The sequence below is a fragment of the Galeopterus variegatus genome, unplaced genomic scaffold (assembly GCF_000696425.1).
Source record: "Galeopterus variegatus unplaced genomic scaffold, G_variegatus-3.0.2 Scaffold667, whole genome shotgun sequence".
Classification (NCBI taxonomy): domain Eukaryota; kingdom Metazoa; phylum Chordata; class Mammalia; order Dermoptera; family Cynocephalidae; genus Galeopterus; species Galeopterus variegatus.
Window position 1 is genome coordinate 213553 of NW_007726778.1, and position 15526 is coordinate 229078.

Genomic DNA, 15526 nt, shown 5'->3' on the forward strand with positions numbered 1-15526 from the left:
ATTGAGGATTTTTGCATCTATATTCATCAAGGATATCAGCCTGTAGTTTTCATTTTTAGTTTTACCTCTACCTGGTTTTGATATCAGGATGATGTTTGCTTCATAGAATGAGTTTGGGAGATTTGCCTCTGTTTCAATCTTTTGGAATGGTTTGTAAAGAATTGGTGTCAATTCCTCTTTGAATGTTTGGTAAAATTGTGCTGTGAATCCATCGGGTCCTGGTCTTTTCTTTGTTGGGAGCCTTCTGATAACAGCTTCAATCTCCTTTATTGTTATTGGTTTGCTCAGATTTTCTACATCTTCTTGGCTCAGTTTTGGTAGCTTGTGTGTGTCCAGAAATTTATCCATTTTTCTCCAGATTTTCAAATTTGTTGGCATATAGTTGTTTATAGTAGTCTCAAATGATTCCTTGTATTTCAGAGGTATCAATTGTAATATCACCTTTTTCATTTCTAATTTTTGTTATTTGGGTCTTCTCTCCTTTTTTTAGTTAGCCATTCTAATGGTTTGTCAATTTTATTTATCTTTTCAAAAAAAACAACCTTTTTATTCATTGATCTTTTGTATCGTTTTTTGGGTTTCAATTTCATTAAGTTCTGCTCTGATCTTAATGATTTCTTTCTGTCTGCTAACTTTGGGTTTGGATTGTTCTTGTTTTACTAGTTCTTTAAGGTGAAGTGTTAGGTTGTTCCCTTGCCATCTTTCCATTCTTCTGAAGTAAGCATTTAATGCAGTAAATTCCCCCCTTAATACTGCTTTTGCAGTATCCCACGGGTTTTGCTATGATGTATCATTATTTTCATTAGTTTCAATAAATTTTTTGATTTCCTGTTTGATTTCTTCTTGGACCCATATGTTATTAAGCAGAATGCTGTTTAATATCCATGCGTTTGTACAGCTTCCAGAATTTCATTCTTCATTGATTTCTAATTTTAATCCATTGTGGTCTGAAAAAATACATGGGATAATTTTTTTGAATTTGTTGAGACATGATTTGTGACCTAACATGTGATCTATCCTGGAGAATGATCCATGTGCTGATGAGAAGAATGAATATTCTGAGGTTGTTGGATGGATTGTTCAGTAGATATCTGCCAAGTCCAATTGGTCTAGTATGTTGTTTAGATCTTGTGTTTCTCTACTGATTCTTTGCCTAGATGATCTGTCCAATATAGACAGTGGGGTGTTCAGGACCCCTGCTATTATGGTATTAGTGTCTATTTCCTTCTTTAGGTCTAATGGAGTTTGTTTTATAAATCTTGCTGCTCCAACATTGGGTGCATATGTATTTATGATTGCTGTGTCTTCTTCATGGATCAATCCTTTATCATTATATAGTGGCCTTCATTATCTCTTTTTATGGTTTTTAGTTTAAAGTCTATTTTATCAGATATAAGAATAGCTACTCCAGCTTGTTTTTCATTTCTGTTTATGTAGTAAATCTTTTTCCATCCTTTCACTCTTAGTCTATATGAGTCTTTATGGGTGAGGTGGGTCTCTTGAAAGCAGCATATAGTTGGGTCCTCCTTTTTAATCCAGTCAGCCAGTCTGTGTCTTTTGATTGGGGAATTTAAGCCTTTTACATTAAAAGTTGTTATTGAAAAGTGTTGATTTACTCCTAGCATTTTATTGATTTTTGTTTGGATGTCTTAGGTGTCTTTTGTTCCTTTCTTTCTGATTTACTGTTTGTTTTCTGTATTTGTTGGTTCCTTGGGTTGTAGATAACCTTTTTTTTGTTTGTTTGTTTCCTCTTCATGGGTGCCATTTTTATTATACTAGTGGGTTTTAATTTTTCTTGGTTTTTTATGGCAGTGGTAGTTGTTTTTCAGGTACCAACCCCCCCAGTACTCCCTTGAGAATTTCTTGTAAGGGTGGTCATGTAGTAGTGAACTCCCACAGTTTTTATTTGTCTGAGACATATACTATGTGCTCTTCATTTCAGAAGGATAGCCTTGCAGGGTAGAGTATTCTTGGCTGACAATCTCTGTCTTTTAGTATTTTGAATATATCATCCCATTCCTTTCTGGCTTTTAGGGTTTGTGATGAAAAGTCTGATGTTAGTCTGATTGGGGCTCCATTTTGGGTGATTTGACACTTTTCTCTTGCAGATTTTAAGATACACTCTTTGTCTTTGATTTTTGCCAATTTGAATGCAGATTTTAAGATACACTCTTTGTCTTTGATTTTTGCCAATTTGAATATAACATATCTTGGAGAAGACCTTTTTGGGTTGAATATGTTTGGGGATCTTTGAGCTTCCTGGATCTGAATATCTGTGTCTTTTCCAATAACTGGGAAGTTTTCTGCCACTATTTTGGTGAATGTGTTTTCAATGCAATCTCCTTTTTCCTCCCCTTCTGGAATACCCAGGACTCGGATATTTGAGTGCTTAAGGTTGTCCAATATCTCTCTCAGATTTTCTTCAATGCTTTTAATTATTTTTTTCTTTCTTTTTTTTTTTTTTTGTCTTCCTGTGTTATTGAAAATGGCCCATCTTCAAGGTCAAAATTTCTGTCTTCTACTTCTGCAATTCTTCTGGTTAAACTCTCTGCTGTGTTTTTAATTTCGTTGAATGAATTCTTCAGCTAGGCAAGCTCTGCTACATTCTTTTTCAGGGCATTGATTTCCTTGTACATTTCTTCTTTCAGATCCTGTATACTTTTCCTTGTTTCATCATGTTGTCTAGGTGAGTTTTCTTGTATCTCATTCAGTTTCCTTAGAATTATCACTTGAAATTCCTTGTCAGACATTTCAAGGGCTTCTTGTTCTATAGAACCTAGAGCTTGAGAGTTCTTGCACTTTGCTGGTATACTTTCTTGATTTTTCATATTTCTGGTATTTTTCCTTTGATGTTTAGTCATTGTGACTGGGGGATTCACAGTCCACTGGTTTGACACTATTGTCTGGCTAGGATGCTTCTGGGGCTGCCAATTTGGTATGGCTACTTCCGTGTCTGCTCAGTTGGCCACTAGTGCCTTTTGTGTATGGTTGCCTTGGGTCTTGGGTCTCTCCAGGGAGCTGTCTCTCTGGTCAGCATGCACTCGGCCGGGCTGCTGGGTCACATGCTGGCACTGCAGGGCATGTGGTTTCTGTGGAGCTTCCGCCTCCCCTGCTGGACATCTCCCTGCTCCATGCACACTCGGCTGGGCTGGAGATGGAGTTGGGTGGTGGCAGTGAGGCCTATCTGCTGGGACTTGTGCCAGCACCACAGGGCATGTGGTCTCTGCGGAGCTTCTGCCTCCCCTGCTTTCAAGATTGTTGTTAATTCTACCAGTCTGGGTCAAGTAATCTGTTGTTTTCTCTTGGCAGATCCGTTACAGGATTTTGGCTTTTCTTTGGTATACACTGAAACACACAACAGTAGTAAAGCGGTTTTCCTCTTTCCCTTAGGAGAGGACATCAAAGAGGTATTTGTTGATGTATCTCTCCTCACTCAAGGAGACTCTATTTTGAACTTCTCCTATCCCATCTGTGAAGAAGATTTCCCCAGTTTTTCCTTAGTTTTTGAGACTGGGTAGTCCAAAGTCCATCTGGTGGTAGCAACAGTGACCCAGGGGTCTCACATTGCAAGATGGTGGAAGTGGAGAGTGTATGATCTATTTTTGGAAATTCTCAGGAGGTGATGGTGACCTGAGGTCGGTCCCTGGAAGTCTGTGCACAAGCACTGGAGGTTGCAGGGACTTTTGCCACCTCCTTGAAAGAAGCTGCCATGCATATCTTTTCTATCATTTCCTTTGGTCTGTACTTTGCTCTAGATATCTCTTATTGCCCTAACTTCCAATTTAAAAATCCTCTCTTCAACTGCTTCTAATCTGCCATTAAACTAATTTATAGAGACTTTACTTTCTGTCCATGAGTTTTTAGTTCTAGAATTTCCACTTTTATTTATTTAATTTTTTATGAAAAGTGTGTATCTGGTAAAATTTTGTAACTTTTTTTTTACCTTAAAAATGTTAATTGTAGTTATTCTACAATCTATGCTGGATAACCCTAAAATCTGGATCACTCTTTACTCAGTTTTATTGTCTTTCTTTTTCTTTTTCTTTATCTCCTTGAAGTCCTAATAATTTCTGATTTAATGCTAGACAATGTGTATGAAAATTATAGAAGTTCTTGTTGATGTTACCTTCCTCCAGACATAATATACTTTTTATCCTTACAGGCAGCTCACCTTAATTTAATCAGATATTGAATTAATTTGGAGCTAGGCTTCTATTATTTTAAGTCCTAGTTTCTTTTTAGTTTGCCCATATTCTTAAAATGAAGGCCTTCAGGAATGCCAAATGAAAGCCTGGGAATATTTGCTAGAACTCCTCTTTGTTGGTGGGAACTAAACTATAATTTTTTTTTCTTACCATAATTTTGGCTGCAGAAAAAATCTGTTTAGCTTTTTAGCCTTTTAGTGTGTTTTCCCCTTGACCTCTCAACCTCTTGCTACATCCTGCTTAAAAATCATGATATTCCTCAAGAGAAAAAGCAGTATAAGAGTTTAATTCTTTTTCCCGTGATTTTGGGAGAAGCTTCAAATATTGTCAGACTTTACTCAGCTTTTCTACTTTTCAGCTTCTAATTTCTACTTAGGTCTTCTGAATCAACAAATTCCTTGAGGGAAGAAACAGTACAGAATTTTGGATTTTCCTCTATGTACTTTCTTTCTTTTGGGGATCCTGATTCTTCAGTTCTAGCTTCCTCAGTTTCTCTTAAATACCTTCAAATAGATGTTCTTTGTTCTGTGCAGGTAAGTAGGTATAATGCAAGCCATGTCATTACATTCAGAAGTGGAAATCTATCCTTTCATGTAACAAAAAGGCTACTGTAAATCATAGAAAATCTTTATTTTTAATTTAATTTAATTTAATTTAATTTTGGTGGCTGGCCAGTACAGGAATCAAACCCTGGACCTTGGTGTTATCGCACCACATTCTAATCAACTGAGCTAACTGGCTAGCCAGCAGTCATCCTAAATCCTAACTCCAAGTTCTGCTTAGCCAATAGAGGAATGCAGAAGGATGCAGTTAGCTAAGGAATATCAATAACAGAGCAGAGGAGATATAGGTGGGGAGAGATCTGGTTGTAGGTTGAAAATTATCTGGCACTTACCTCTGAGAAGGTGATTAAGTCAGCTGTTGCCTCCCCAGGCTAGGAATTCTCTTTCTTGAGCTGGCCTGCTCCCCTTCTCCAGGCTTCTTTTTCCTTCCAAAGGCAAAGTCTCCTGGCTGTCATTGTGTGTGATGAGGTAGGACTTTATGTTTCTTAAAACCCTTCATAAGGGTGGTGAGAGAGAGGCAGATAAGCATCTGTGCTGCACACTATATAAAAGGAGATTGGTGATATATACAAAAAATAGTTTATACAGAAGATTGTTGGTGGTGGGGGAAGGATCAATTGTTAGAGAAGGGTTGTGGCAAAGAGAAATCTATGGCAGAGAAAATCTCTAGCAGTAATTGGTATCCAATAAATATTTTGACATCACAGAAGCAAAATTCTGGTTTTTCTTCCTGATTCACTTAAAATACCCTGGGCAAAACAGAGCACTTACCTTTACACAAGTGATATAATAATTCTTTATTCCAAGGTAATAGATTTAACCAAGTAACTAAAAGGTAGACTTTGAGTAGAAGCTGTTTACTGATATAAGTGAGACTGTCTTTACAATGTACAAGGACTATTTTAGCACCATCTCCCACATGCCTCCTCAATTCTTCTGCTGGTGTCTTCTTTACCCCTTCACAATAGACATAATAATCTCCACATAAAGTATCAATCCCACACCAGGCATAAAAGCAATCTGATTTCAGGAAGAACTTAAATAGTGTCTTCATTCCCTTTTTGAGTCAACAGGGTAATGCTTAGAAATTGGTCATTGTAGAAATAACGTTGGGACAGCCTAACATGCCCTGGTGCTGAATATTTGCTTTCCTGTCAAGATACCCTGTTCCTATACTGATCATTTTACATGACTCACTGTCCTACATGGGCTCTTTTCTGACCACCCGTGTATCTCCACTTGAGCTTCAGAGCCAGAGATGCCTTCTTGAACTTCACCACTCTACAGTAGATTCATAATACTCCACTTTTGCTTTGATCTCTTTTATGACTGCCATTTCTGATGACCTGGCTTGCCTTGTGTCCCTTTTGCCAGATCTGGGTCCTTCCCTTACTCTTACAATCTTCTTAGGGCCAAGAACAGATATCCCAGATGCTAGGGGCAGAGTTTTGCTGCTCTGGCTTCACTACTTCCATGCTCTGCCTACTCACTGGCACACACACAATTTTATCTTTGACCCTTTATCTCAGTTGTGACTAAACATTGAAATCACTGCTGGAAGCTTGCCCTGTCTATCTGGCTGATCTACCACTTTCAGGGGGCTTCCCCCAAAAGTCTGTCATACTTCTTTCAACAGATATAGCACTAAAGTCTGACTCTCTTCACAATTGCCCTGGCACAACTAATAAACATATGAATCTTGTGATAAGAAATATAATTGCCTTTTATCAGCCTTGGGTTTTACTCTAGACAAAAGGCTTAGTCACCACTTTCAGAATGAGGTGTCCTTATTTAAATAATAGCATATATAAAGAAGCCAACATTTTTATGCACTAAGGTAAAACAAAATTAAATTTTATTAACTTGCTTGTTTCATTTCTCCATTGTTCCCTCAAACTTGGGCACATTGCTTAGAGATAACTGCATTATACCGCAACTCTGCAACCATGTACAGGCTACTCCAGTGGTTAAAATATTAGATACAGATAGCAATAATCTTCAAAGGGTGATGGATCACCACAAACAGAATTTTGAGTGACTTGAAGTAATGATAGTTCATACAAGAGAGAAAGATAATCTAGGTGATGTGGAAACCACTCCAATTTGCCTACTTGCCATCCTATGTGACAGACACTGTGCTCAGTGTTTTATATACATTATCTCATTGTTTAGAGAAAAAGAATTGACTGTTAAAATATTGGATTAGGATGAAAATACATGCATGTACATATAATTTAATTGACTTGAAAAGTCTCAGGCAGGGCCTGATAGGTTTTTTTTTTTTTTTTTTTTTTTGCACACTTGTTTTCTCTAATTTTAAATAATGGATGAAACAGATTGATTATAGACAATATCATGGGTGACAATAGTATTATCTATAAAGGAACTTGCTCATTTATATTACTACGGGATATGTACAGAAGTAGATGACTTTGGTGAAATTAACTGAGGGTATGGAGAAGTAAAGTTGCAAGTTACGGTACTTGGTCATTATTTCTGAATGAAGTCAGAGTCATCTTCAGCCAACTTCTCTATAGACCTGAAACTAAAGGTTGTAAGCTCCTGTCTGGATTTTACATATCTCCCAGGTTAGGATGGCATTTTATCCTTCTTTGTGCATCTCACAGTGCTTCTCATTGTGCCCAGTGACTTACAATATTAATGGATGGATGGATAATTGGTTGGATGAATGGATTCTATACATTTTACTATGAATAGATGACATTATAATAACTGATTTCACTTTACAAAAAATGCACTATTTTCAAAAACATCTCATATATAATTTCATACTATAGCTTATTCTTAATTTCTTAAAATATTTTTCTTTTACTTTTTCCACTAAAAGATTTTCTTACTATCCGTTATTATAAGACAAAAAAGTGAGTAATTGCTGAGAGAGTATTGGTCTAAATGTGAAACATTCAACCCTATTTTCTTTCCCTTGTGGCACAATTCAGATTGCAAATGGAAAATCCCAAAAGTGTATGCCAAATTATTTTCTGAAAGAGAACATGCCCAGATATCCCTGCTTTGAAGGCTCATTGAGGGGTCCATTTACTGAACCTCTTCATTCTTGGTTCTCTTTTTCCTAGTCTGAATTGGTCTACTGGGGTTATATCCAAGCCCTGGCATCTGGGTATAATGAGAAGGGCTCTGCAACTGTGATCTAATGTGCTGGTTTCTAAACCCAGCTTTGTTACCTGCGTGCTTATCGTGTTTGTTACCTGCATGTTTACCTTTCTGGTTTTCAGTTTTCTCTTACTTCTAAAATAAATTGCTTGGTCCAAATTATCTCTAGTGAACCTATCAGCTCTATACTTTGAAATTTCAATGTTACTGTGATTTGCTTTGTTTAGAAGGCTGAAATCAACAAGCTTGTTCAATACATTCTAAAGAGGTGACATAAGGAGCATCCAGGTGTCTCTGTTGCTTCCTGGCTGTGCAGTCCTGCAATAGAATGGCTTCATGGAGCAATGGATAAGAGGGTAAGTTCTAGAGCAAGATTATTGGGCTTCAAATATCAGTTTGCTAACTACTAGCTGTGTAACTTTGAGCAATTTGTCTGTTTCTCCAGCTGGTTCAGTTCCATGGACTTTGTGCTGAATCATTTGGAACTAGGCTTGAACCGAATGACCTTTCTGAAGATCTATATAGCATCAGGATTTGTAGCACTATGTTTGATAGGTTCACTGACACAAATAGCTTAATTACCAAGGAACAAACAGTGCTTGTGGATTCTGATCTCAGAATCTGGAATAAACCCATTGTCCAGGAAGTAGAGTTCAAATTAATGTTTTCCCATGGCCATCCTTCTACCATTCTAAAAGTTGTCCTCTACTTACACAGGTCTTTCTAATGTTTATGTCACACTGGTCAAGCCAAGAGCCAACTTTAGTTAGCAATAATAGTCTGACAATTCCACATACTTATAAAATACTCGATGGTAAAACTAAGTTATCCAGACTGGACTGTTCAACTTTCTCTCTATGTATGTCCAGTGTTTCTTTTCATTGCAGTTCAAGTCGTCAATAAAAGCTTTTGTCTTACATGTAACTTACTTGTATCTTTCTCTTTTATCTACTTTTAGTTCAACAGCATCGTATGGATAGATAGCACCTTAAAGATCATCTCACCTTATCTCTTTCTTATAAGGGAATCCCTTCAGCATGTTCATATTCATCAGGAGCAGGCACAATTTCATGCTACTCTTGTATTTTTTCCTTACTGGTTCATGTGTAGTCTTGTCAGCCAAAATGGATTAAAAGCTGAATGAGGACAGGAAAGAGCTGTGTACAAAGAACTCCCCTGCTCTCAAAAGCTAGAGCTGGCCTTGGGAAAGAGATTAAAAAACTGTAACTTCTCTGTTCTTCAAATTCAATCACAAAGAAAGGAAGGGAATAGAATGACAATTCTGATTCTAGCACTACATGAGTCTCTTTTACTTGAATGAAAGTTCTCAAGGTGAAGAACATATTTTAATAGTTTTTATGTCCTTAGTATCAAGTTCAGGCCAAATACAGTACATTCTCAATGAAAATTTACTGACAAACAATACGTTATCTGTCTGTTGTACTCTCATAGCACCTAGCATAATCTTGGCCACATAGGTGTTTTCATATATCACCTCATCTAACTGCTCTTTATTCTTGCTTAAACCCTAAAGAGTTGGTGCTACTGTCAGGAGGCTTGTTTCAGATGAAGAAACTGAAACTCAGAGAGATAGCTTGACTAGTTTTCCTCAGAGTGAATAAAACCCAACCTGTGTAACTTCAAATCCAAGGTCTTCTCATGTTACATGATGACCTCGGTGATGCAAATACTTAAATTCGTTGAGAGTTTTTGCTCCTCATCCTAGACACACCTGGAGTGCCAGTCCAGCCCATGCCTTACAAAGGTCACATTTCCCATTCTCTCATGTGTGGACCAGCCACTTGGCCTCAGTTGTGGGTACCAGGAGTGCACCTTTAATGCACTGGGTGACAATCAAATATCTTCTCCTGAGGAAGGTGAATCACAGAAAAGACTGACAGAACAGTTGAGGGTTGTCATGGAGGATTAAGGAAACAAAAGTCAAGTGTAAATCAAACTTATGAAGGAGCAAAACCAAGATCTTGCAGAGAACATTTTTCTCTGAAAGGATAGAATAGATAGAAACACAGGCAAGAATCAATGTGACCCTGAAGAGGGAGAGAGAGAAAGTTTCTGGCACCTTCCCAAATCCTATGAGGCCTGACTATACTTCCTGTGTCTGCCTTCCACGAGGTTCCACTATATCCTTTCAATAAATCCCCCCAAATCTAAATAAGCTTGAAACACCTTTCTGTGCACCCCTTTGTTTGTTATGGCCCATGTAGGTGGGATTTTTAGGGAGAATCAAAAGCTTCCATCTCCCCATGTTATTTCTCTGAGATCTCCTTTTGGCTCCTGTGCCATACAGAGTGATATAAACATAAACTTCTTATACCTGCACTCCTAAGGCTCGGGTAGCAACTGGGAACATTTCAAATCTTTCTGTAGATTTGGGGCACTCTGAAGTTATGGTGACAACAAATCTGTCAAGGAGCTGGAAAATGAAAACCCAGAAGAATGCCCCTCTTCTACCTTACTGCCTTTCAAGTTGTGAAAGCCACTCTCTTGGAGGATCCTCACAAGGAACTTTGTGCCAAGAAAGCTTCCTCTACAGAATTTCTCACATCCAGTAAGGTAAAGCTTCCAAAACTCAAATCTGATTGTTGTCAGATGTGGGATTCCCTTCCTGGGACTATTACATTTTGTTCCTGCTTAGCTCCTTGTTGCTTAGCAGTAGCATCAGGGGAAGGACCTGGAGTAAGGAGTCTTTTCCGAAGTGGGGCTGGGCAGGGAAGAAGCAGGAGTTAAAGTTACCTTCTCACTTCCTAGAGAGAGAAAGGTATGATGTGGACCTCAGAATTAGGCTGCATCAGAAGGAAGTCATTTAAATGTCCACATCATATTTTAATAATCAAAATCAGTATTTGAACAGAATTATTTAACGTTGTAATGTAACCTTACATCTGATATTTTCTGTGAGCCTCATAATGATTAATATCGTAAGGGAAGATTATGGTTGTCAGTTTATAGATGAGGAAACTGAGGTAGGATGGACCGAAACTGTGGGCTCAGCTTCACCAAGCCAGTTAATGGCAGAGTAGGACTAGAATCTAAGTCTGTAATTTTCTGTCTTTCCATGACAGCCTTGATTGATTGATTGATTCATTCATGTATTTATTCATTATACAGAACTAATGTTCATCTAATATGCATGGGCAGGCATGATGGAGTTAAAATATTTGAATTTTTAGATAACTACTACTCCAAATTCACCCCCTTACTCTGTCATCCTTTCCCTCCTGAACCTCCACAGGATCCAGCAACTTAAATGACCTCACCTGGATGAGCAGGGCCAGGTGTCAGTGTCCATTCTGATGGATTGGTTCCATGCCATATCGGTTGCTAAATATTTTTGACATTTCACCAAACTTTATTGGCCATACACTGGGCTCCAAATGCAATTGTATCTGGTGGAGGTATGGAAGTACAATGCAAAGCCCTTGACCTCAAAGAGTTCATAGCCGGTGATTTGGAAGGAAGCAGAAAAACAAAGGCACACAATCTTTTCTGAAATTCTATTCCAAACTGGGAGCTCATTACTATTTAAGATGATTTGTTCTTACGTTAGGTCCAATCGCAGTGTTTTTTACTATATTCAGTTGAGATCTGCCTCCCTATAAGCTCAGGTGGGCTTGTTATGCCCTCCTGTCCATGGCAGAGTTAAGCAAACTAATCCCTATTTTCCCTGATGTTTTTCTTACATTTAAGGACAGTTTTCTCAGTCCACTCTGACTGTCCACAGTATGCTCTCACTGTCCTGCTGGAACTCTTCTGTGTGCTAGAATCAAAATGGAGGGAATTTTATAGCTGGCTTGGTCCTCAGAGGACTTTAGAATACTCTTTTTTTCAGAAGTGGAATCTGAGGGGCAGAGATGAGGGGACTGTCCAAATGAGCTTAAAACTAAGTCTGCTTAATGATCTGGTCTGTGGTCTTTTCATTGCATTGTGAAACATGCTCTCAGTTTCTAAATTTCCAGAATTGCACCTAAACTTCACATATGGCCCAATCACTCCACAGTACATTGCGACTTTCACCTCCTTTAGTTAGGCACACCTTCTATTAGTGCTACCTATGTCCAGAGAGTAGGCGCTTTATAAATATCCTGATCACACTGTAGGGGCAATTTCAATTGGATAAGTGATTCTCAATGCTGGTTGCATACCAGAAGCACTTGGGACATTGATTAAAAGTACCAATGCTGGGTCTACCTAAGACCAATAAATCAAGTGGATCCCAAGTATCAGTAATTCCCACAGGTAATTCTGATTTATAATGTGTTGAGAAACACTACATTAGATAATACTACCTCATTTTCAAAAAAGGTGAGAATCAATACTGTATTTGAACTCAGGAAGGGGAGGTAACTGGCTCTGAGCATTTGATCTCTACTTCCCATAAAAGAAGAATGTATGGATTTGCCTCATTTCCTATACCTTTAGCTTCAGAGATGTGAAAATGAGATGACCTGCTCTTGTACTCTGAACCATACCTTGAGCTTGTATATATGGTTCAAGTCCTCAACTCCTATAGGGCATTATCCTACAGATCCTTTAGTATTTCTGGTATAGGGCCTGGGGAAAAGGGGTTATCGTTATGGCCTTTTTACAGGCTAGGAACATACATGCCCAGACCACAGATCAATAGCCCAGCTGGAAGCAAGTCAGCTATCTGGTGATGTCAGAGGAACATTTATTCTCACCCACATTTATTGACCTTCATGGAGGGCATAGCCCAGTCTTCATCATTTTTATATTTGGTTGGAAAAACAGGTTATAGAAAAAAAGATACATATGCACAAAGGGGAAAAGAAAATGTGTATGTTAAATACACACAAACAATAAATGTGCAGCATTTCTAAAGAGGGTGTGATTTCTGACCTCATCCTCCTCCCATCACTTCTGCATCTGTGCTCCATGCACTTTATAAGCATTTCCTTTCTAATATTTTCATACATTAGTTGTAGTTAGAGTTTTGCATGCTGGTCTTTCCCACTAGATTATGAATTCTATGAGGAGGGGTACTGTGTGTTGGTCATGTGTGTATCTCTAGTTGCTACTATAGTATCTGGCACATAGTACAGGCTACATAATTATTTGCTGAATGAGTGCATGATATTGACTTTGGAGATTGTGTAGAACTGAGCAATACATGTGGTGTGCATTCCCATTGAATGCTCAGATTGCCCATTCGTTTTCCCAATGGCCCTGGGTCCTTGGTACCTTAAAATATCATGGCCAGCTTCTTTACCAGCTTCAGACTCTGTGTTTCAGGGTTTGGTTCTCAGACAATCAAAAAGTGGCCTAATAGGGAAAGAAGCTAAGAACCTCTATGACATTCGGGTAGGATTTGAATACAAGTCCCATTCTACCAACAGACATATAGTTCAGGGGGATGGGGTTAGTTTTTTAGAAATCCTGTGTTATTATGTGTTTAAAATTATATTATATTTACAATATATTATATTATTCTACACTGAAAATACATGTAAAATAATATATTATAAATATACATTATATGCCTTTCCTTTCCCTCCTCTCACCTTTCAGGATTGAAAGATGGGCTACATGTAAGGAAGGAATATTGGATGATAGTAAAGGCACATGAACTCAGTCTATGGCTTTTCCTTAACTTAGTGACTTAGGGCAATCCATTGAATCTCTTTTCCTAATTCCTCAGCTTTAAGATGAGAGAATTCAACTAGGTGATATTTTAGGTGAACTTTTACCGTCCTATAATTCTGCGGATTTATCTACTATCTATCATAGTGATTTTTTAGTAAGGAATATGCTTATCGGAGCTGTTCTTCAAAGAAACACGATAGAGGAAGGAAGACCCTGTAAATATACCTAAGTTTTAGAAGGGAAAGGACTTGAGCAACAAGCTTTGTTTCTAGCTCTGATAATACGAGCCAGCCATATGGTTGTGAACAAATCCTTCTGATTTCTGGGACTCATTTTTCTGTTTGGAAATTGTAGGAAAGGGCTCACATGCTATCTTATTCCTTTGTGTCTAGGATTTCAGAAATCTGAGTGCAGAAAGCAAATGGGCAAAGGTCGTTTGATTACACAGAATGACTGTTTTGACATTATATTTTGTGCCTTGACCTCTACTTCTAACATCAGCTCACGTGTCCTGATGATTTTTTTTTTCTAATTAAGTATTATTTCTCACTAAAAACAATGTTCTGTTCTAAAGCATAGGAGAGAACTATTGAAACATCGCTCCAAAGGAGGTCTTGCACTGATGAGTACCAGAGGAAAAGTTTGTGGTAAAACAGAACATTCCTCTGAAAGAAGAAGCCAGGGAGAGCACTTGGGTCAGATGGAGGTGAACCCCGTCCAGGGACCAGACCAGGACGGAAGTTGGGGGGATCTAGCCACCCAGTCTTCTTCACCTCATTTCACTGCAGCACTCCTGTGAAGAGTGACACTAGTGAAAAAGTTCAGTGACAGAACTCAAACCAGCAGCCAACTCCGGCAAACAGTGGCTGGTGTGGTCGGTGGGGGGAAGCCCCCCCACTCACCTCCAAACCATTTCTCAGTCCACATGTTCCGAAACTCTCGTACTGAACGTCATAGTCAGTAGTCCTCTCAGAATCCGAGTCCTGACTGAACTCTCTTCTGAAGTCTTTATGCGAACCACTTGCAGATCTTCCTGAATCCTTATCTGTCCTTATGTGTCTATAATGTTGTCACTTCCCCGAGGAGTTCCGTTCCTCAGTGGCGCTATAAAGGCCCCCTTTTGCAGCCCAAATACAAATGCCCAAAGACATAAACAATACCACCATATTTTGTAAGAAATGAAGACATGCCGCCTTCTTCATTCCCACCTCCCTGAATGGAGAACTGCATGTCACTGTACACTTGCCATCTCTCTGTCCTTCCCCTCATCAAGTGTACAATGCTCGTGGATAACGCGCATGAGCATCTGATTGCATACAAGTCGCTTAACAGAAAGATAAATCCCTGAAAGTAAAATGTAATTACCAGGTTAAAAAAAAGAACGCACCCAGTTCCGAGAGCCTATCATATCTCGCGTCTCGGCGCGCAGTCCCCCCAACACTGCTCCTGTTGTGTCAGACGGTGGCAGTGTTGAGCCCGGGAACAGGCGCCGAGCCCGCGGCGGTCCCCGCGGCAGCCGCTCAGTCTCCGTGGCTGACTCCGACGCGCAGGAGCCACTGGGCCTCGAGGGCGCTGGGGAGCGGGAGGGGCGTGGGGAGCGGCGAAGGGTCCTCGATCGGCCTTCACGAACTGTTCACCCCCGACGCCCCCAACCCGGCAAGACCCCGCTCCCTCCGACTGACCGAAATTCACCGAAATTCACCCAAGGGGGTAGGGCGGTGGAGGGAGAGGTCGCTCTCTGCTTGCGCTACCGGCTGCGCCTCCCCCGGCGCTAGGCAGGGAAGCGGCTCCGGGCCCGCCGGGCGAGCAGTGCGAGCGCGCCGTGCGCCCCCTCCGAGGCAGATCGCGGGGTGACGGTCCCCGCTGGGCTCGGCCGCACTGCCGCCGCGATCCTCCCCCCTCCCCCGCCCGCGCCCTCCCCCTTCCTTTCACTAGGACTCCGGGACTCGGGAGAGGGCGCGGGAGGCAGGCACACGGGCCCGACCCCACTCCAGCTCTCGCAGG

General features: G+C 39.9%; 1 protein-coding gene across 1 annotated transcript in view; it reads left to right on the forward strand.

The window, feature by feature from the left end:
- Positions 1-15297, forward strand: part of LOC103589276 — a 110202-nt gene extending 94905 nt beyond the window's left edge. Inside the window, exons 2-4 of the mRNA XM_008571214.1 lie at positions 3391-3500; positions 13172-13240; positions 14914-15297. Of these exons, the coding sequence (XP_008569436.1) occupies positions 3391-3500; positions 13172-13240; positions 14914-15297 (563 nt within the window). The remainder of the gene's footprint in view (positions 1-3390; positions 3501-13171; positions 13241-14913) is intronic.
- The last annotated feature ends 229 nt before the right edge of the window (positions 15298-15526 follow it).